General features: G+C 52.5%; 1 protein-coding gene across 3 annotated transcripts in view; it reads right to left on the reverse strand.

Annotated features, from left to right (window-relative positions):
- Positions 1–245: 245 nt before the first annotated feature.
- Positions 246–22,759, reverse strand: part of OLFM1 (olfactomedin 1) — a 31,560-nt gene continuing 9,046 nt past the window's right edge. Inside the window, exons 1-6 of one of the 3 annotated variants that reach the window (XM_066980730.1) lie at positions 20,810–21,270; positions 18,685–18,834; positions 13,471–13,626; positions 10,926–11,145; positions 5,139–5,245; positions 246–1,998 (exon numbers count right to left, since the gene is read on the reverse strand). In XM_066980730.1, the coding sequence (XP_066836831.1) occupies positions 1,324–1,998; positions 5,139–5,245; positions 10,926–11,145; positions 13,471–13,626; positions 18,685–18,834; positions 20,810–20,959 (1,458 nt within the window). In that variant the 5' untranslated portion in view covers positions 20,960–21,270 and the 3' untranslated portion in view covers positions 246–1,323. Of the gene's footprint in view, positions 1,999–5,138; positions 5,246–10,925; positions 11,146–13,470; positions 13,627–18,684; positions 18,835–19,354; positions 19,558–20,809; positions 21,271–22,759 lie in introns of those variants that run through there. The other 2 variants (XM_013188841.3, XM_013188838.3) reach the window with 2 other exon arrangements.

Consider the following 22,759-nt stretch of genomic DNA (forward strand, 5'->3'; position numbering starts at 1 on the left):
AGTGCCTGAGAAGGAAAAGGACCCAATTGCACCAGGCAGCTCGAGGAGAGTCCTGCAGAGGAGAGAGCCAAAGCCTCCAGCCTCTGCTTCCCAGCCGCAGCTGGGCATCGGGTAGTACTTGATTCCAGACATAAAGAAAGTCAGGACAGTTGCTCAACCATCACCCCGAACCCCACAATACTTCCTGTATCCTGCCCCCATGCACCTGGCCACTCGTACACAGAACACGCAATGACCAAAGCAGGGAAGTCTCCTAATATTTTTATTGTTCCTTAGATAACTGTGGATAGTACAAAGTTTTCCTCTTAAAAAAAATTAATTACCTTCACACTTCCATAAACAGAGCTTTCCATGGGAATCTGATGCCACAGAATTTCCACGGAAGCGATTTCCAACCACCATAATGCTATGTAGATATTATAACAGTAAGAGAATATTCTTGTAATTATCAACATGAAATTGGTTATCTGTGTATAAGGGTGAACACTGATCTTTTTTTCTTTTTAGAAACAAAACCATCATTTATTAATCCAAACTACATCATTGCATTTACAACATTCATTGCATAAACTGGACATACGAAGTTTTGCCACCTCTGGTAAATAACAGACATACATTATACAATATATTTGCTGAATACATAAGTTCAAACAATATGGGTACAACAACTTGTTCATAATACATACTTAAACCATCGTGTTTAATAGTTACTAAGACACAGATCCATGAGCTACTTCGGGTCTCAGCACAGTTAATCTAAGTGACAAGAACACAGTTGAGAGACAGTAGCTGCAATGGAAGGCGAATAAAACTAACCTGTGATAGGTCTTGTTCAGACAGCGAGAGCTCCTCACGGGTCAGCTTTTCTGCTTAGAAATACAAATCACACATCCATCACAGCTGACCGCGATGTCGGAAAATGTCCATGCAACCCACACACAGAAGAGAGCGAGTCTCCCAAGGATAAACTTCCAACAGTCATTGCCTTACTGCTTTAGTATGTACTATAGATTTGCTATCGGAACAGAAACAAAACAAAACCCCAAACTTAAGTGGTTCTTCAGGTGCAGTTCCAGCTGCAAGTACATGGTTAGTCGTGAGTCTATAACACAGGGCCAGACTTCTGGAAATGTAGAGGTAATGCTGATCTGTCAGGTTTATGCTGAATAATCCTCCATGACGTTGGTCTTAATTTTGGCAGCTGTTTATTTATTTACTTATTTAAAGTGTGTTTCCTCGATATTAGTATTTCTTTTTAATTCGTTTCTCCCTTTTTTCCTTTTTAATTTTTTTTTTCTAAATCAGTTTCTAAACAAGGATGGACTACAACTCATCGGACCTGATGACGTGGAAGAGGGTGACATTGTAAAGTATTTGGTGCCCGTTGTTCCAGGCATAGAGGGCCCGATCCTTGGGGTTGTAGTCCAACATGGAAATGTGTGAGTACTTGTTTTGGAACGGGATGTCGATGTACTCGTAGGTGGAGGCGTTGGTCTGGTAGGCGTAGTGCACCTTGGTGCCTCCCGAGTAGCCGTTGGTGACGTAGAGCGTGCCGCAGATGATGAAGGCCTCCCCGGCGCTGCGTTTCGGGTAGCTGGTGTTCCAGGTCTGGAGGCTCTGCAGGGTGTTGGGGTCCAGCTTGCTGATGACGATGTTGCCCGCGTTCTGGTTGGTGGCGTAGACGGCCCACAGCCCGTTCTCGTCCACCATGAGGTCAATGTCCGAGTGGCCGCCCCAGGCGTAGTGGTACATGTTGTTGTAGCCGGCATAATCCAGGCTGCGAGTCTTGAGAATGGTCTCTGTTTTCAAGTCAAACCTGATAATTATGTGGCTTTGGTATTTATTGAAATAGATAGAGCCGTTGTAGACCACTTGACCGGTGCCTGACCATGGGTGAGGGAGACGGTGAGAGGTAAAGTTGTCGGTATTCATGAAATCTGCCATGGATTTGTATTCGCGGACGAAGCGGTTGTTGTGGTAGCTGTCCATGTACCAGACCTGGGCGAGCAACAGAAAAAGGTGGGGTTAGGAAAGAGCAGAGAGCCGCCCGAGCCCTCCACCAGGGAGAGGTTCTTCACCTCCGCACATCTCCCTAGAAAATGAGCTGGGTGCTAAATCTGCGAGGAGGCCAGCTTCATCGAGCCACCCGCTGGAAAACCACGTGCCCAAAGCCTGTCACCTGCGCCCAGAAATAAACCTCAGCCTGCCACCCCAAATCAGCCAAGAAATCAAGTGAAGAGCGAAGCTTTCCCAGAGGTAAACCGGCATCTCCCCGGGGGCTGGCACTGTCCTTCCAGAGGGCAATCAGCATCTTTCTCTGGCTAAACCCAGCACATTACATTGATGCTGCCTCTAAGCCCCATCACAATTGCACTCAGTAAATTATTGCAGCTGCTGTGCAAAGCTCCGTTAATTTGGCACGCAGAAGCAATGAACGTAATCGCTCATTGTCAGGGAAATGCAGGCAAAGTCCATATTGGTTTAAAAATCATACACTTCTGCATCAAAAGCTTACACCGAGGCTGCTGAAATACAAAAGACAAAGACATCAAAATCTTGCTATCAGGAGATGGGGGAGAGATTTTAGACCATGACTTAAACACCGGTTCACTGGGGACAGTGTCTAGACTTCTTAAATAAAACAAAAATTAAAAAAAAAGAAAGAAAAGCAAAAGCTTTCATCATTTGAAATCAATTCAGAGGCAAAGAAGAAAGAAGAAATATCCATCCAGTGAGTGACATCCTGTATGCCTTTGCTGCCTAAAGACGAGATAGCTGCTTCCTATAAAAAACGTTTAGGAAGGTAAAGAGGTAAATGAAATAGCAGTGGGGAATGCCTTTAAGGATGCAGATTTGGGTAATGCTGTAGTGCACGCTCCCTTTGCAAACACCTTACAAAATCTGATCATACCAGAGCCTCAATACAGCTGTCTCCAGGGTCCATTAGAGCAGCAGACAAACATTTACACACGCCTGTGTGTGCATACATGTTTGGGCTGCTGTATTTGAAAGGCCAAGTAAGGTCTGCAAAAACTTTGTAGGAAACTTCAAACCTCCCTCCCAGAAACACCGCAGAGGTAGAGAATAATCCTGTGGCAAATTGCTCTGGTCTTCACACCTCCGCTGTAGGCTTGAGGATGGCTGTCAAAGCACCAGAAGAAAACCACACATGTCCCCGAGCCCACGGCAGAGAAGTACCTGCAGCCTGGGAGAGCTTCTGCTGTTGGACATGGTGCTGGAGAGCACTCTTTGGTTAATGAAAAGTCTGCATTCAACTAAATAGCTTGAGAAATTACAAAAAAATCTTGAAAACTGACTGTATCTCTGCTGCTCCCGTTTCATTATTTGGCATTAAATAATTCCACGTGTCAATGCATTGTGCTCAGCTTTTGGAGAGACAAAGAGAAGACCACAAGAGCAGACCCTGTATATCAGGCTGGTGCTGCAAGGTGGCAGGATCCGACGACATTTCGTGCTTTGGAGAAGCAGAGATTGATCGGTAGCAGTGCCTCGTCGTGCCGGCTGGCTCTGAGCAGCCTTCTCCGCACTGTCCTGCCAATACACATCAATCCCGGCGCTCAGCATCCACCTGCTGTCTCGCCGCTCCTGCGAGACATGCAATTGTGCCTGGTTGTGTTCAATGATTTCATGACACGAACAAATGACCATGAAAACCACCAAACACCTCCTGGGGCCTGGCGAGGGAAGATGGATATGATAAAGTGCCAGTGTCTCCCCATCACCGGTTTCCCACTCCGCCAGGTAGCCAATGAAGTTCACTTGGGTGATTGTGTTTGTAATAAAATTCGCGGTAGATTTATACATTATACACACACACACACGCTTGTGAAGCTTGAGATACAGTCCAGAGAAAACTGCTTATGTACTCTCACAACAAAAACACACTGCAGAAAAAGACATGGGCAAAAAAAAAAAAAAATCCATTTTGAGATAAGACTCTCTGAAGACATGGGAAGATCTTTAGCACGTAATTAATGTACTTCAGCTGCAACCCAGCTCTCCCTTTACAGATGTATAAATCACGCCTAACCCTGTTAGTGCCAAGGGATGCAGCAGACACAGCCTGAAGGGGACAACTCCGTCCCTTCTGATGAGGAAAACAGTGTGTGATGTGGGTAAAACCTTCCCGTTCTACTTCCAAATTAGGATCTTCATGGGGTGATGCTTTGTTTAATAATTGCAAAATAAAGAGGTATTATAGTGGGGAGCCAAGCTGGCTTGCTGGAAGGAACTAGCCCGACATCCCAAGTCACTGCTGCTTCATCGCTGCACACTTCCAGGCACACGGAGCCACCCCCAGCGGTGGCTTCTGCAGAGCATCCCTCGTGCACTCTTAGCTACAGAAAGCCGATCGCAGGGCAAGCTCCCAAAATAGCTGCCCCGACACAGCCCTTGCCAGCGCCTCTATCTTTTGATGAAGGCTGCTTCACGCAGGAGGGAATTGCCATGCAGCCAAGGTCTGTGGTTTCTGTTTTGTTTTGCTGCCTGCAAATCCTCAGCAAACACTCGAGATATTTTCCATTCCATCAGTCATGGGAAGCCTGGATTGATTTTCAGCCAGTTATTGGCCTCCTACCTCTTTGGGATCAAAATTGAATGGTCTGAATGAAAAAAAAAAAGGAAAAAAAAAAAAAGACCAAAACAAACCAAAACGAATCTCTCTCTGGCTGCAGTCAGTTAAATCCTCACAACATTGCAGGTGGAGGACAGAGGACAAACGGAGTTTGATGACAGTACTGGGGACACAGGCAGCAGAAAAGCAGCAGGGGCCAGCACCATGGGCCCCTCCACTCTTCCCCAGCTCCCTCCAGGCTGCCAAATCCAGACCAGAAACCCAATATTTGATTTTCCATCCCCAGATCTCCTGGTGACACATCCGAGACCAAGCACACGGTGGCCACATTGAGGTTCACCTGCTCTGGGAAGGGACCACGGCGTGGGGCTGCTCCCCCCTCGTCCTCCCGCCCTTCCCCACCCTCAGCCGAGGTCGGCAGAGCTCCACGAGAAGGATTAGGCACCATGGGGCACTACAAAAGGGCTTTGGTGCTGGGATTTAAGGAGCTTTCCACGGATTCAGTGGAGGGGGGACCACGGGGACGTCGCCGCTGCGCTCTTACCTTGTTCTCTCCCTCCGGGGCGAGCGGGTCCGTCATCCACGATCCGAACCGGGAGCCCGATGTTTTAATTGTGATGGGGTCACTGATTCCTGTCAGCTTGCCACAAGCTGGAAAAAGAGTGCAAGGCTGGTGAGCACCATTTCCAACACCCTCCGCGGCCCGGGCCCGCGCCTTCTCGCGGCGGGTCTCTGCCTGCCAGGCCCCAGCACAGGGTGCTGTGCCCCGCTGATGGGAAGCCGGTTTTTATTTAATTAGAGGTAATTAGGCTGAGAACAACTGCCGGGTGCTTTTGTTTGTTTCGTGCCTCTTAATAACAAGTGTCCTTATCACACTGCCCCAAGAAAACAAGCTTTCCTGAAGCAGCCACGCTGCTCGAATGGGAAATGAGGAGAGTTAGCCAGGGTCGAGCAGCCAGGTGGAGAAATTAGCTGAATAGCTCTGCTCATTTCTGCCGTAATAGAGTGGGTGCAGCCAAGATAAAAAGACAGACGTGTCTATTCCAGCCCTGCTGGAAACGTGCATTTGTTACAGGTTATGCAGGGGAGAAGAAAAAAAAAAAGGTGGGAAATTATAGGCAATATAAATCTCTTCCTCGCGAAGAGCATTTACCAGCTTCTAGCAGCCACCTTCTCTGCTCTCTGCCATGTCTGCTCGCTCAGGAGACACCCGAGACCACCAGCCCCCCGTGGCCACCCTGCTGGCCCCAGGAGGGGACGTCGGGTGCAGCAGAGGACGGAGGCCACACGGGAGCCTCCAGGGCCCAGCCTCAGCATCGCCCCGATGGGGACGTGCACCCACACAGCACCCCGGGGCTCGGAATGAAGGGCCGGGTTTTGAAGCACTTCACCCTGTTGGTTTCATGCCCCTGAACTTAATGTCAGCACATCTGCAAGTCCGGCTAAGCGCCTGGCTGCGTTTTTAAGCCATAAATACCAGGTGAGGCAGCAGCACCTCTCCCCTGTGAGCCTGCTATGCTGGCAGCCCATGGCAGCTAATTTTCCTTCCACCTATCTGTCCCCTGGCACTGAACCCAGCGTCCCTTTTGGGACACCCATGAGTAGATGCCCGCAACGCTACAACCTCAGCATCGCAGGCAGCCCTACACCAATTCCCTCTTTACATCGATATCCCCACGTTTCAGCCAAGCTGCCATTCCGGTCTCCCAAAACGCCAGCACTTCAGCATATGTGCACGACGTAATGACAGGCAAAGAGACCAAGCTGGATGCGGCAGGAGGGGCTGCAGCCGGTGCTGAAGGCTCTGTTGCTACGGGAGCAGGCATTTAAAATCCGGACGCATTCCCAGACTGGCGGCAGCATCTCCTGCCAAGGTCAGCGGTGCAAGGGGACGCCGGCCCCTGGAGTTCACCAGGTGTTTCTGGTTTCTCCCCTGGGATGAGGATGCTCCTGGGATGCTGAGGAAGGGGAAGGTCACGGTGCTGGGCTGGAGGGGATGCTCCAGGTGCTGGGTTGGGATGTCTGGGGCTGGGCCAGCAGGTGGGAGCCCGCGGGGTGCTGCTGAAAGGCACGGGGAGCTGGGCCAGCTCGGGGCAGGGTCCTTCTGCTCGGTCACCAAGTACGTGCCCCAGGAGCTCTGCACTACCCACCGGCTGCCCTTCTCCTCACCCTGGTCTCATCAGCCCCCTGGGCTCCCAGTTACGGCCACGGGACACATCCACATACCACAGCTCCGAGATGAGGGGCAAAGGGGCCACCTTAGCCTGGGACATAAAACAGATGAAGATTTGCCTGTTCTGCACCAGCATGACATGGCCATGGGGACCATCAGTCTCGCCACAGCCTTCAGACACCAAGCAGCCAAAGAGATCTCCCACCAAAAAGCAGAGAGCTTCCCTGGCCTCACCGAGCCATGGCAGGGGGAATTTGTCCTTCTGCCTGGCTGATGCATTCAAAGCCTCTCAGCTCAGGCGAAGAGCAAGGTATTGACAAAGGGATGCAATGGGTTAAAATAATAAATGCTTAATGTCTGGTAAATTCCCATTGCAGAGGACCAGCCTTCCTCTAATCACAGATCTGCTCAATGCTGCCTTCCATTATCACCGCCCTACATTGCTGTCACTTTATCTCTTTCCTTCCATTTCCCTGGAGAGAAAGGTTGTATAAAAGCTCATTGATCAAAAAAAAAAGGGAAAAAAAAAAAAAGGAAAAAAGCAGCAGCAGCTGATAAGGGTAAACTAGTGTTGTTTGAACGTAGTGAGGCTACATCTCATACACGTTTAGCTGGAGGCACATTCACAACAGCTCTTCAGCAGTGCAAGAGGGCTGCTCTTACGCAGGGCGAGGTGTTTTCTGTCTCAGAGTAAATCTACGAGAGGCACTTATACAAGAGAGAAAGTTTGAAAAGGATCCTGGAGCCAAGTGCTTCCTGGCCCCCGGTGAGCTAGGTCCACGCAGCTCTCATAGGGTTACCAGCCCTGTGGTCCTGAGCTCGGGGCCAGGGTCCTGCTTACAGCCCTGCTGCTTCCACCGCGCTCTGCAGTGTTCTCGTACGGCTCCCAGACCGTCTCCCATATTTCATTAAACACAAGAAAGGCAAAGGCTGCGCTCACCGCTTATTTTCCTTCTGGGACCTTTTGACGCCGAAATGCTACAAGCATCTCGAGTCGCTCAGGGATGAATGTGCAGGAGGGAAGCGCGTTCTGGTGGCCGTGCCTGAGTGCACGACGTGGGGGAAGCCTGTGACCAAGGGACTTGGGGGCACTCACAGAGGGTCTGTTTTCACTCCCCTTTCCCCAGAACTATTTGGGGCCCACGGGGGTCTGCGTGTCCCCGTCCCTGGGCATCAGCACAGATCAGCCTCTCCCAGGATGACTCTCCAGGAGTCCTTCCTGCAACCCCAGAGAGCAGCAAGGAGATGCCACCACCCGCACATCCCCTTCCTCTACCCACACCAGGAATTTTCCAGCAGCAGCAGACACACTTCCAGCCAGTTACAACGAGCACCGCCATCCCCCCAGGATGCTCACACCCCCGCTCCATCTTTTTCCTAAGCTCCAGCCCCCCGGTGACGTTTAGCAGCTCAGGAGCAATTTCTCCACCAACGCAGCCACCGCACCGCCACCAGCGCTGCCTCGCGCTGCACTCGGGCTGTTCCTGCCCAGCCAGGAGCCCCCAATCCCAAACACACTTGGGACAGGCTGGCAGGACCCTGCTTCTCCAAAGAGGGAGGACACGCTTGCTCTTCCCCATCTCTGCACCAGGATTGTGGGCTGGGATTTTTTGCAGGAGCTGGGGAAGGCTTGTGCCACCAGCAAACGCGAGCCTGTGGAGTGCAGATGAATCAAATTCCCCCTTGACTCGAGGAATGACAGCCTTTCCCCCATTTGAAGGCTCCTCTCAGGAGCATTAATGGAAACGTTAAGATCCCAATATAAATAGTGATCTTTAAGAATGTAAACAGAATAACAGATTGAACGTGCCATTATCGATTTCTTTTTCCCTTCACACACATGCCACGGTCAGGAAGTGTTTTCACTATTGATCCATCAATAATGCTTAAGAAACCCAAAATACCAAAAGGACCTTGTCTAAAGAAAATGCCGCTGCACTGTTGAGCATCAGTGCTACCTGGAGGATAAGGAGAGGCGAACGGGACAGGAGCACAGCACATCCCCTCTGCCTCCCTTGTCCTGTGCTCCCCGGTCCTGTTTTTGGTGCTCTGAGCTGTATCCTGAGCTCTAGCAGGCCAACACACACCAGGTGAGCAGTGCTGCTGGCCCATGCAGGAACAAATTTAAGCTAAAACAGGCTACTTGAGACTCCAGCGCATCCTTCTGAGCAGATAATTTGCAGCTAACAACAATCCTCAGCAAACAGGGTCTCATCGTGTGCCAGCAAAGTGCCTGTAAGGTTGTTATCTGAATTTAACTCAATTAACTACCATTTTCACTGGTTTACACTCTGGAGTGATAAACAACATTGGAAATTCAGTCTGTGCTGTTTGCTGCTAAATGACCAAATAAATCACCCTCCCGGGCCAGCAGCAAATGCTCCCGGGTGCACCCTTGCAAGACTCAGCACTGGTCTCCGTGAGCAGCCGGGGGGGGGCTGCAAAGCCCCAAGGCACAAAAGCTGCCCTGGACAGCACGGACACAGAGGGAGCAGACAGGCTGGGGGAAAAAGAAGGGGCAAAGCCAGAATGCCTAAACAAAACCTCAAAGAAATACACAAAAAAAATCCCCAAACTTTCTAGAAAAGGTTGCCCACCAGATCTCAGCACCCCACCTGCCTCAGTCTTAGCTGGGCTGGTGACCCGGCCGGTTGTCCCAGCTGGAAGACCTGAGCATCGGGGGACACAATGAGCCAGGACAGCACGGCCCAGAGCACAAGGGGCTAATGGTGCAAGATCAAACTCGGCTATTCTGAAGCCCTGAATGGTTTGGGAGCAATTTCTTAAAGCCTGCCCCGGGTCTGTGGGAGGATCATCACAACATCCCTGTCTCCGGTGGAGCCAGCCTGGGCTGGGCAGCTCCAGCAAAGCCCACTGGAGAGGGGCTGTGAGGGATTTATTTAAAGACCTGGCCCTAGGAAGGCAATTGCACAGCCCAGATTCAAATCCCTGGTCCTGCTGCTGTTGCCCCTACCCATCAGCGGCAGCTTCTCCTATTCCTCAGGAGATGGGCTGAAGGCTACAGATGCAGCAAGTGGATCCTTGGCACCATCTCCCCCAACCAAACCCAGCCCTACCCTCCAAAATTTCACTGGCGAGGTAGCTGAAAAGGGGAAACGCAGGGAGGAGGCTGCTTGCAGGGGCGTGGAGGTGTCTAGAAACAAGCAAAAGCAATTCCAGCAGCGGAGGCACGAGAGAAAGGAAACGTTACCTTGCCAAGGGTACACAGTTCTGAGAAGAGATCAGCTCTTTCTTGAAGTTACCTGAGAGTGTAATTTCATATGTGCTACCAAAATAGACTGCAGAGCAGTTAATGTGTTTAGATTACCTAAATTGCTTAACGAGAAAGTCAATAATGTAAGGAGAAATTAAATCAAGCCAATGAGCGGCAGGGAGCCCTGCAGCGGCGGGAGGCAGCACCCTCCTTCCCCCCTGCCCGGGGGCAGGACGTGGATTTCGGCTACAGCCGGGACCCCTCGGGCGGGTGCTTGGGCAGCCAAAGCCATCCGAAGGGCTCGGGGGCATCTCCCTGGTGCTAGCACTGCTATGACCCAAGGGGCTCCCGGCTCTTTTGGGGAGGGAGGAGGCGGGGAGGGGTCCCATCCTGCACAGTCCGCACCGAACGCGAGCCCGCACCGGCTACACCATCATGCTCCTCTCGACAGTGGTTTGCAAGATGCAAAAGGAAAAAGGAAAACTGGGTCCCCGCCTGCACGCTCGCTGCTTAAGCGGGGTGCAGAGACATTTGCTAATGTGCCAGCTCCAGTTAGCAAACGGGTTGGACACCGATGCGTAAGCGGAACGGGTGCATGTGTTTGCTGTGCATAAGCGTTGTTTAAGAGGCCGCGTGTCGCCGCATTTCACCGCCCGCTTATGCAAATGCTGCAAAGAGTCACATGCCTACTTACGGGCCCGATCCTGAAGCACTTGCACCATGAGCAACATCAGTCGTGCAAGTAATCCTCAGCAGGACTACTCCCAGGACGGATGCTACTTATAGCGCAGGTAGTTGCAGGATCGAGCCTGGCCGGGCGAGCTCCTCTCGCAGCCAGGCGAGGCACCGGGAGATGTCCGGTCTAGCATCTCTGTCTGCAGACGTGACGTGTGTTTTAACATCGATGGTGTTTAGCCAGTGCCACCATGTTGTTCTGAGCCTACCTAATTTTTGCATGCATGCACGAAGCCTTTCTTCAAGATTTGACACTCTGTTCTGAAGCTCTTCGTAGTCATAGGCGCCAATCTCTTCCTGGAGTTCGTTTAGAACTGACGTCAGATTCTGGACCTCCTCTTTAAACTGCAATACCAATTTTGCATCGGCTTTGTACTCTTCCAACACTGGTATCAAAGGCCTAAGTTCCTCCATTTTCGCTTTTATTGCCTGCAAGGTTAAAATAAGCTTGGTTCAGTGCTATGCGTGCAAAAATCTGCAACACTCTGCCTTGACCTGGTTGCTTCCTACGTGAGTGCAATGTTCATATCCCAAAATTATTATCATTAAAATTATTTAAATTATTATTTTGGTCCAAATGATGTATTGGAAAGAACATATTAAACAGGCTGCAGAACACCAAAATATTTGGGAAAGGCCTTTATTTGTCATTTTTAGAATGCAACATCTTAGGGTTACATGCTTCAGATCACATACACAAAGAGTTCTTTTTTTTTTTCTTTCCAAAAAATAAAATAAAATAATATATATGCATTGACAAGGGTTTCAAACTATTCATGAAATGCATCTACAATTGCATGCAAAGGAAGATCTCGGTTGTGTGGTTCAAGGTTCCTTAGTGAGATATGGTGCTAATTTGGAAAATAATCAAAAAAATAAATGCATGGTGCAAAATGCTCTGTGGCCCTCTTTTCATGGTTACATGGGAGTGAACTGCTTCTTCAGTCACTGCAGCATTGAAAAAACTTGCTTTTAAGTTAGCCCTGTAAGCAAGAAAATGAAATACTGTTGAGGATCTAGCTCACTAACCTGCCTTATATAGATAGCCATTCATAGACAAATACGGAACTAAAGAGAAAACAAAACAAAACAAAACAAAAAACAACACAAGATCTCCAAACCACTCATATTTTAACGCTGGCATTAGCAGAAACAAAATGCTGTGGCTGTTATTTAAAATGATGCTTTGGCAGCAAATCATACAAAAATTCCTTACTGTTTTCAGGCCTGCTATGAAGAACATAAAAATCCAAGTCATTACCAAATTTATTTTGCTGCAACGAAGGCTTGTTTTTGTTTTTTTGTTTTTAATTAAACGAAGGCCTTGTTTAAAGGCACAGTGTGCAGCATTTTGTTAAGGATGCTTTGCTCCAGCAGCTAATGAGTAGACATAAATATGCATGCACCTACCCGTTAATGAAGCATGTCAGTGTACAGGGTATACCTGGCGCTGCTTACACCAGCCAGAGCAGCGCAGGGGCAGGCTCAGGCTATGACCTCTGCCTGCCTGGTGAAGCAGCTCCGGGGTGGACAGCATCAGAAACTGGCCCCCAGCCTCGTTTCTTTGCCTCCTATTTAAGTCAAAAGGCTTTCCCTCCTGTGGTTTGCACGTGGGGAATTTGTTTGTTTATTTTCTTAGTGGCTCGGGCTACCTGGTGCAAGCTCCCTGGCAGGCGCTGGGGAGCATTAAACTCATCTGAATGGAGAAGAACAAAAAAAAAACCAAACTCTTGCTCCACTCAGAGAGCTGGGCCTGGCATCCTGGCTGCAGAGCTAAACAGGGTCCTGGGGATGGGGAGTGGAGGAGGCAGAGCTGGTGGAAAGTTTTAAGAGCTTTCTTCCCAGCTTTTTATCACATAATCTTGGTATTTCAGCATGTAACGTATCAATTAAGAAATATCTGGTTTAAAACACCAGTCAGCTGGGCAGCAGGATGGGGATCACTGGGACCTGTCCCCAGATTTCACTAGAAATCTTCCCAATTTGTGCTTAATTCTTAATCCAATATATTACAGAAGTGTAACATTACAAATAGTACTGGCAGTCTCTTTTGGGCAATTTCATTTGGTCTCAGCCAAGTTCTGGAAAGCTGCTGCATTGGCAGCCTCATTTAAATGGCCATTTTGTCCTCCTAATTTGCGTGACACCAGGACAAAAGGCACATCACTGACCAGAAGGCGCTGGCTCTGCTGCCAACATCCTTATTCAAAACTGGACATTCGCACCCCTGAAGGTGCTCAGTTGGCCAGCCTGATGACAGCCGAATTTGTGAATCAGTGAAAAACACTGATTTTTTTTGGGGGGGGTTATTTGCTTGACTGATTGCCCCACTGATACAACCCCGCCAAGGAGGGCAGTGAAGGGGCGAGAGCCTGGTGTGTAGAGAAATGAACACAAAGCCTCTGGTCTTGGCTCTTCCCAAGGGGAATTGGAGCCGGGCAGGGGTGGGGATGGGGACAGGAGGAAGCCCCAGCTCTGCCTGGCCTCATCCTGCCCAGGCTCTCCCAGCACGGAGCCCAGCCTTGTTGGGGCACCACCAGCCTGTGGGTATGGGAATGTGGCGATAAAGGCTTTTACCCTGCAGAAAAATGCTCTGTGGCAGAGGAAGCAATGCTGCGACCTGGATCTGGCCCTGCTTTGGACAGGAGGGTGGCTGGGTGGCCACGAGCACAGTGAAGCAGGGCTGGGGACACAGTGCGCGCCCCGCGGCATCTCCGGCCACGGCTCGGTTAGCGGATTGGAAAGCACACCTACCTTAAACTGCCTTGCCAGGTGCTGCTTGTGGCTTTCTTCCACTTGCTTGAATTTGGATTCCAGTCCCCTCATCTGGTTTTCCATCTTCTCCACGTACTGTAGGTCTCTCTGAGTCCGCCTGTCCAACACCTCTATCGACTGGGACATGTTTTGCACCTGTCAAACGAGAAGGGACTTGTCACGCACAAGGCACATATTCAGCAGCAGGGCAGTGCTGCTCGCGGCCGAATGCAGATGCTGACATTTTCCCCGAGTCAACAAAGCTAAAGGGCAATCAGCAGATGCATTATTTACTGGCTAATCAACAGCATCTCCTCATATTATGACCCCACGCTCCAAACCAGAGCAAAGTGGTTTCATAAACGTTTATTCTGCCGTGCTGCAGAGAATAACTCAGCGATCCCACGTGCAAATGAGGGCTGTAGTCAAGTATGAGGTGCATTAGTGGTAACGGCCTCTTTCGGTCTGGAAGAGCACCCGACGCCTGCTGCTGCACAAGGAGAGCCTATTAGTTTAACGGGAGCACATCCGACTCCGAGAAACGCCTCTGCTGAGATGCACGTTATCATTCCTTCATGCATGTAAGTGACACTGATTGCCTAAGTGCAAACTTTCCTCCCAGCTAGTAAAACTCGGTTACCCAAACAGCCCTACGGTTTATGCAGCGTCTGCCACAACGAATCCAGCTAGAGGCGAGGGCGCCCCGGAGCTGGGGAATAACGGGTGCATCCCTGCCCCGCGGGTGGGTGCTGTGCCGGGCGCTTTCCTGCGTCCCCCCGTGTGCCCATCTGGCCCTGCCGAAGGAATGATGCAAGGTTTGGCCGGGCTCCTCGTGAGAAAAAGCTGCTTGTGGCGGAGGTGTAAGGAACGGGGTGAAATGATAGCTTGAATGACCCGATTTGGAAGGCCGGCTGTCCTCTGACTTACTAAGAGATTTGCTTCTCATTTTTCAGGCTGCGAGAGGGCAAATGAAGCTCTGACTTAGGCAAGTACCTAAGCACATATTTAGCATCAAGCAAGGGGTGCAATTAAAGGTCTTTGCATCGGGGAGGGTTGTGTTTGTACCATGGTTGGTACATTCTGGGGCTCATCCCACGAGCAGTGCCCCCACCACTGCCACGGTACCCACAGAAATGCCCCGGCCCTGACGGCATTAGCGGGGATGATGCCTGTGTTCAAAGTGAATCAGGCATCCAAGCACGGCGCTGCACGGTGCCTAGCATCAAAGGCCTCCCGGTTCAAGCCTCTTCCTCTGTGGGCGTCTGAGCAAAACCCAACTGTGAGCCAAAACCATCTCTGTGAGTCGCTTCCCAGAGCCCTCCAGCTCCGCTCCAACTCTGTCCATGATGGGGCAAAAACGCAGAAAGCTGAGATGGGGAAAGAAGGGTGTAAGGGCAGCGCTTCCTCCAGCAGACCACACGGTGCTGCTGCGACTTACCTTAGAGGTGGGACACCCGCGTGCATCGGGCTCTCGCAGCCTGCCTGCTGAAAGCAGCGCAGGTCAAATGCCAACTTGCGTGTCTGCATCTCCGAAGTGATCAAAACGCCCATCGCTCATGCACGCCGACAAGAAAACTATTACAGGGAACCATTAAAAATGTATGGGCAGCTGGTATTTCAAAGGCCAGCGGCGAGGAAACGTTTTGTACGACCAGCGCAACTGCTCTGGGGCTTTAATAGTCGTCCTCAGCAGAGGTGAAGGTATTTGTCAGTCTGAGACCCTCCGCAGCACCTGGGCTGGAGGGTGCCCCTTGGAGGGAGAGGAGAGGCCTCAGACAAGCATGACTTGCCTGCAATCCCTCCTCTTAGACATCCTTATCCTGTTAATCCAGTCTATTCTCCTTTGAGTCAAGCCATATCTACGTAGCAGAATTGTTTCAACGGGTCGGAATAGGAACGACTTGTTGGGGTCGCACAAAATTGATCTCATTTAGCCCACTCATGCCCAGCCCCAACTTTAGGCCAAGCAATCAGACGAGCAGCGCTGCGACCATACCATGGTGTGCACCAGCACCCGGCCCTGCAGGTGCTGAGCAGGGGGCTCCCGGCGCTGCTCTCGGACCGTGCAGAGGGAGAACAGACTGTGCTGGGAAGTGAATCAGAGCAGCTCGCTCAGGCTCCTGCTCTGAATCACCTCTGGAGGAGCCTGCCTCTCCCCTGACGGCAGAGGAAATTAGCCTCCTCGCAGGGCTCTAAACTCAGACGTCTAAAATTAGCCGCCGTGCTATTTTAGGGATGTGTTTTACAAGTTCAGACTCTCGCTATTTGTTGCCTGTATTGTTTTCAGCCAGGCGGGATTCTGGCCAGACTGGTAAAAACTCAACCTCCGTCATTCCTAATCTCTGACAGTAATGCGTGCTTCATCATCTGGAGATCTACTTGTTTTCCTTCATTAGCATATTAAGCCCTTGATCCAGCAAAGTACTTCGGCACATGATTAGATTTCAATGAGACTGCTCACAGCTTAAACTTAAGCGTGTACATAAGTGCTCTAATGAACTGAGACCTGAGGATATTGTCTCAGATTCCCTCAGCTTCATCCATTAGCTACTACCCTCGAACAGCAGCTAAAATGCTTTTCGCCCCCACTGGCTGAGCGTGCGCTCTCAACGTGAAACCTCATTTTCCATCAAGCTGATGAGAGAGAGGTACCTGTGATTGTCTTGGGGAAAAGAGTGCACTTTAGCATTCAAAAGAGAAAACTGATACAGGCAAAACTTCCAGTTCTGTTCTCGTCACCTTCGACAAGAGGTCAGGATGACTTCTTTGTCGTCTTGAATCACAGACCAGTCCTGATCAGCTCAGGAAGGCAGTTCAGAGCCCGTTTTGGGGGTCTGAGGCAGGATGAATGCTTAGCTTGAGCTTGGGGTAGCTGGACAAACTGATGGAGCAATAGCTTGAGACATCTTGAGGGAGATTGTTGTGGTCTACAGGAAAAAGTGGCAGAGAGAGGGACTCAGCCAAGGGATCGGTACAAGAGAAGTCCGTTTTATAAGGATTGTGGAATGCTGAGCAGATCATTGTCCTCTGTAAATACACCTCAGCGAGTATCAAAGGAACAAGAAGAACTGTTTAAGCTGGAAATCAGTGCTGGCAAAGAATAAGCGTTGGCAGGAAACGAGAAGTGGTTTAACTGTCAGAGGAGGAAGTCCTCCCAGATAACAGGGCCAAAAAAAAAAAAAAAAAATCCATTTGAAGATAAAACATAATCTGTTCGTGAACAGGATTTCGGTGACGGCTGGGTTTGGACGCAGCCCAGGATCTGGCCTCAGCACCTGACGCACGGAAGGCAGGAAGGGCTCCGCGCACGGCCGCCAAGGATGAGCTCAGACACCTCGGTGTCAGAAGGCGGCCTGAACAGCTCGTGCGGTGGCGAGCAGACCTCGCTCACCTTAGCTCACTCGCACCTGCTGCTCCTCACACTGACGGGGTGCCCAGGAATCACCTGCAAGCAGCAGGACCCGTGCCCATGTGCTGAGGGGAGCTGGGGTCTCGGCAGCTGGGAACCTCAAGCTGCCTTTGGCTGCTGGTGCCCCTGTGCAGAGATTTTCACTGAGGATGCTGTAACTGCCTCGTGTACACATACACACAGAAAAGCAGCTTTCTTCTGGCCCACAAAAGCAATGCCTTATTATTTCTGTAGGTGAGTGCCAGGTTTCCTGCTTTGAAAATCCAAACAGAAATACCTCTCTGACACATTATGCTTCTTCATCTGCTGGCAGAGAGAAATCCGGAGGTGAGAGTTTTCCCATCACAAAACTAGAGGTAAAATGTCAGACTGGGGGAAGAAGCATCCAGGTCTGAAATCCTTCCTGGGGAGCTGGGAGCTCTCCGCTGCAGTTGCGTTTTCCTATAGGGATTATCATTTCAGCCTCGATCAAGATCAGATGTCTGGCACCAAGAGCCTACTCTTTATTTTGGGGTTTTGATATAGGTTAGCGTAGGAGTGAGATGCAGACAGATCCGCAGGCAGGTAGCACATCCCCAGAACACATGCCTTCACGTACCGCTCCCCCCTCACTTTATCCACTCGCAGCCGGAGAGCTGCCCAAGGGAAAAAATCCCCGAGCGTTTCCACCCTCCGCAGTGCACCTGCTGGTATCCCAGGGCTGCTACACCCTGCTCGCCTGCCCATTAGCAGAGGGCATTGGGTCAAACCCTGCTTGTTTTCTGCATGTGAGCAGTTCTGGGAACACGAGCGGGCTCTGACTGCCGCAGCAGCTGCTAGCACAATGCCTGCTGCCTCTCAGACAAATGTGCTGCCGGACCAATTGCCGGTATTGCTTAGAGAAATAGAGGCTTGAGTGCGATTATTTTTAGAAGCCTATGACATACAAAATTGCTGTTTAAGGGCTAAGTGTTTTCTGTCTGAGTTTATTGTCCTTATCACGTAGGAGAATCAGTTAAGTGTAGGTTTAATGCTGTTATGAGTTCCTAATACATCAACTTCCCGAGAGCATCAGGGTGGAAGTTATTTTGTCATGCACAACACACGCCAACGTAGCATTAGGGCACAAAGGATAATTACATATCCAGCACACGAGTCCACTTATATTTTAAAGAGAAGAGGACCATTTCGCATGAAACGGCATCTCTTCAATGAAATCTATTATCTAGAAAATTTCTTGTTATCAGGAACGTTTCCCTAATGAGATTCTTTGATCTCTTCGGACAGCAGACTATTAAAAACTAATCAAGTGGATGTCAACATTAGAAAGAAAACCACTAACTGCCATTTCTATAATATTTGATGTTGACAGCTCGTACTGTTCTAGTCGACCTTTTTTTAATATCAGCTCCGCTAAGAGTGCATGGGCTTTGGTTTTTTAATTCTATCTCCTCTCACCTTGTTGAGGCTCATCCTTTCAAACTGCTTGTGTTAATGTAATGAAAAAAAAAAAAGAGTAAGTCACATCCTTTTTTTTTTTTTTTTTTTTTAAACTGATGTGATTCAATATCATTGCTTTGATCTCAGCAGTTTTAACCTGACCTCAGGCCATGGTCCCTTTTCCTCCGTGCCTCAGAAATATTTAGATATTTGTCCTCCTGGCTGATTATTCTCCACTGCATGCCTGGGGACAGCGACAGCACGGGAGGGCTGGCCCAAGGGGGCTGTCTTTTCTGGAAACGAAGGCTCAGCCCAACTCTCTCGTGTTTTTACCCCCTGTGCCACGTCAAACCAAACCACCTTGCCCAGAGCGGGTCAGCCGTTACCTTTTCTAATAGTTGTCTCAGCTGCTTTGTCCTGGCATCACGCGAGCACATCGTCTGTTGAGGTGCCACCACTGTGCATATACAACGTCCCTCGCTATCCTGGGCAGAGCTGTAGACCTGCCAGCTTTCCTCTGGGTTGGTAGGCAACACCTAATTAACACAGGGAAAGACGGGTTAAGTCACGGAGGGAGGGGTGGGGGGAGCCGAACGAGGAAGAGGAGGGAGGAAGCAGCACGGAGTGAGAGATACTGGGGCTGTGCAGCAAGCGGAGGGAGCTCCTCCGAGGGCCCAGCCGGCAGAATTCACTTGCAATGCAAAAATATGGATTGGGGACAAATAAAGGAAGGGTCTAAAAGGGAGAGCAAGAGCTGAAGCAGACAGGGCAACGCAAGTGGGGAAGCAGGGACAGGAGGAAAGGCGTGCCGCAGAGAGGGTGGGTAGCGTGCTGTAAGGCACCGAGCGCAGCGGGGTGCCGAGCTGGTGGGAAATCCGCCGCCCGGCTGTCATTACAGAGCACTCATCTTCTCCTTGACACCGGGAGAAGGATGTGCCCGAGCTAACAGGGGGCGTACGGTGTCCTGGCTGAGAGCTGAGCAGTGATCAATGAGCATCTGCAGAGCTCTCCTGGAGCCGGCGACAGGAAAATCAGCTCTTCTGAGGAAGCAGATACCAGGAGTTATGTTTCCCCCGTCCTCTGCCAGGTTCACCAGGACAGCCACTTCTCTCCAGACGTTCTGTGGGTTCCGGACAGGGAAACCCTGGTGCTGTGCCTCACGAAGCACGCCCGCAGCAAAGGGATGCAGGATCGGTGCCTCCGTCAGAGCTTCCAGGACGCAGCGCAGAAAGGGAGCCCAGCCCCAAACACAGCACATGCCCCAGCCCCCCCGTGTCCCTTGTGCTCTCCAAAGCTCTCTGATCTTAATTTCCCTTTGATCTCGCAGCACTTTGCAAAATACATTATTTAATCACAATTCAGCCTCCGCTCACTTTGAAGGTACCACTGTTTTGCCAACCGAAAGGGAAATGTTCTTTCTACAGTTTTAATATATTACAAATAACCTTGCAAATACCCATGTGGACAGACACTCACTGAGAGACGGCTAGCAGACAAACAATTTGATTCTCTAGCAAAAGTAACCAAAAATAAAAAAAAACCAAAAGGTCTCATCATCCCCGGTAAAATGGGAAAAAAAAAACCCCTAGCTTCATTCACAACCAGCAGAGCCACTACATGAAATACTCATCCTGGAACAGCAGAGCTGAAATACGTTAGCTCTTTTCTAAGGCACAAGCATGCAGCCTGGAGGCGAAAGATTCCCGTTTTTTCCTGCTACAGGAAGACAAGACGGAGGGATTGTTTTCCTCAGCCATTTCCAAAGTGGCAGGACCAGCCACCGTAGCAGCCCTCCAGCACAACAGGGACAGGAAACGTAAGGCACGACCGAAATACACCGCAACTCCTCCGCTGCATTTTCCATCCCATTAACGACTATTGATTAAAGGCAGGGAAGCAAACGAGACCTTGCGGGACTTGCACCTGCTGTCCCAAGCTGCTTCGCCGGGCGACGGCAGAGCAGCGCCGAGGGAAACTTTGCGATCCTCTGGCTGGAGGCAGGGCAAAGCCCCCCCACTTTGCCCATGGCTCGGGATGGGTGAACCCCAGAGCGGAACTGGGGGCGCTCCCCGCACCGCCACCCCACTCCCCCATCTCCTGCCAGCCCCCGCGACCCCAAACCGACCTGACCGTGCCTGCACAGCGCGGGGGGGGCCCTGGTAAAGCACCCCCCCGGGGTGATGCCCCCATCACCCGAGGGGCAGCAGCGCTGCCTCCCCCCCCCACCACGGGGCGCTGCTCTTTGCAGCGGGGGGGGCTCCCGCTGGGTCTGCCGGGGGGGGGGGGGGTGGTGGCAAGGACAAACCCAGACGGCCCGAGGGGGGGTCCCGGGGTGGGATTTAGGCAAGGAAGGATTTTGGCGACCCGGGGGGCACCCGGGCGGGGGGGGGACCGGGCGGCCGGGGGGAGCGGGGCGGGAGCCGGGGCGCAGCCACCCCCGGAGGCAGGGATGCTCCGGGCAGACCCCGACCCCCCCCCCCCAGGTTCCCCCCCCCGGCCCCCCGCACTTACTCCCGTGCTGCGATCCAAGGTGCCGCCCGAGGCCGCCGTGAGTTTGGTGGTGTTGAGCCCCACGAGGGAGGGCAGCGTCTGCGACATCCAGTTGGTGATCATGGCCATGGTGCTGAGGACCACTCCAATCTTGAGTAAAGGCACAGACATGTCTGCGGGGGGGGGCGCCGCGCACCCTTCATTCTGCACCGGCGCCGGGCTCCATGCCGCTGGGGACGGGCTGCGCCAGCCGCCCGGCCACCGCCACCGCCTCTCGCCGCCTTCCCATCGTCCAGAACCTCGCCACGGCCCTGCCCGGGGCTACCGAGGATGCTGAGGGTGTCGGAACCGGTGTCGGAACCGGTGCCGGTGCGGGAGCCGGTCCCGGAGCGGGGCTGCCTCCCTGCGCCCGCCGCCACCGGGCGCGCCCCAGCCGGAGCCGAGCGGCTGCAGGAGGAGGGACGGGACCGGGAGGGAGGGGCAGGGTGGGTAGGAGGGGGGGGGGGGGGGAGGGAGAGCCCAGCCTAGCCGGAGAGGCTGCGGAGGGCGGGTGGGAGGCAGAGGGGAGAGAGGGAGAAGGAGGGGAGAAGGGGTTTGGGGAGGGGAGAAGGGGTTTGGGGAGGGGAGGGGGGAGCGGGGAATTTGGGGGAGGGCGAGAGATCTGCTTTTGGGGAGGGGTAGGGGAAGGGGGGAGGGAAAGGTTTAGGGACGGGGGGGAAAGAATTGGGGAGAAGGGGGTGGATTCGGGGAGCGGGGAAAAGGAGTCGGGGAGAGGAGGAAAGATTTGGGGTGAAGGGGAAAACTGGGGGGAGAAGGGGAAAGAGGCGGGGAGCCGGTACGAGGTGGTGGTGGTGGTGGGGAAAAAGAGCTGGGGAGAGGGGAAAAGACCTGGGGGGGGGGGGGGGGGGGAGAAGGCGGGAGGAAAAGAGCCGGGGGGGGGTCGCGGGCGGGGGCCGGGGCCGGGGGGCGGCTCCCCTATGCGGCGCGGCGCTGCGGTGCCCCCTGCCGGCTGCCGGGGGGGGGGGGGCGCGGGGCTTTGCGGGGCCAAGGTGCGGGGCCGGGGGGCTGGAGGGCGCGCAGCCCCCCCGGGGACACTGTGGAAGGCCCCCCCTGCCCGAGAGGCTGCTTCTCCGGGGGACAAAAGGGAGCTGCTGGCCACCGGGGGGAGTCAGGAGCAGCACTCTGCAGCCGCGCCCCCCCTGTGAATACTCAGGTGCAGGGGGCTCCCCTGCAAACCACGAGGGGTGGGACCCAGGGGTGGCACCTGGTGGTCGCCAGGCCTGCAGCCGCCCCCCCCCCCCCCCCCCCCGCCCCGGGTTGTGGTGTATCGGAGCATCCCCCACGTTCCTGCGTGCCCCCTCGGCACGCTGCAGCCTCAGCCGTCCGCCAGCACCGTGACACACCACGCTGGAGCTAAACCAAAATGTGCCAGGAAATCAGCCTGCCCTCCAGCTGGCAGCGCCACCCCTAACGCTGCTCTCGCCCCGCTCCCAACAGGCAGGGTTGTATGGCCGGGGGGGGTGGGACAGCACTGGGTGCTGCCAAAACGTCCCCCAAACGTCCTGCAGTTTGAAGAAACCTGGCTTTCTGTGCCTGGTGCGGCTCGGAGGCAAACCGTGGGCTGTTAGGCTGTGAACAGGGTGGTGGCTTTGCCCCATGCTGCTCCTCTGCACCGAGACAGCACTCGTTTGTGACCCAGGTTTCCCAAAGGGGTTTGCAGAACTGTCCCGGTGGCTTCAGATCCTCAGCCAGCAGAGAGCTGAGGTCCCCTGCACGTCCTTCCCTAAACTGACCTTAATCACTCAGTGCAAAACAAATTGTGAAGTTGATCCCCTGGCCCTCTCCAGAGGATAGAAGTGGTGCCCCTTGCTCCACCAGCACAGCACCAGCCTCAGCACGATGGAGCAGCCACCACGGCCCTGCTCCAGGACCCCCTGCACTGCCCCACAGCCTCAGCACCCCCAGCCTGGC

The sequence above is a fragment of the Anser cygnoides genome, chromosome 20 (genome assembly GCF_040182565.1).
Source record: "Anser cygnoides isolate HZ-2024a breed goose chromosome 20, Taihu_goose_T2T_genome, whole genome shotgun sequence".
NCBI lineage: Eukaryota > Metazoa > Chordata > Aves > Anseriformes > Anatidae > Anser > Anser cygnoides.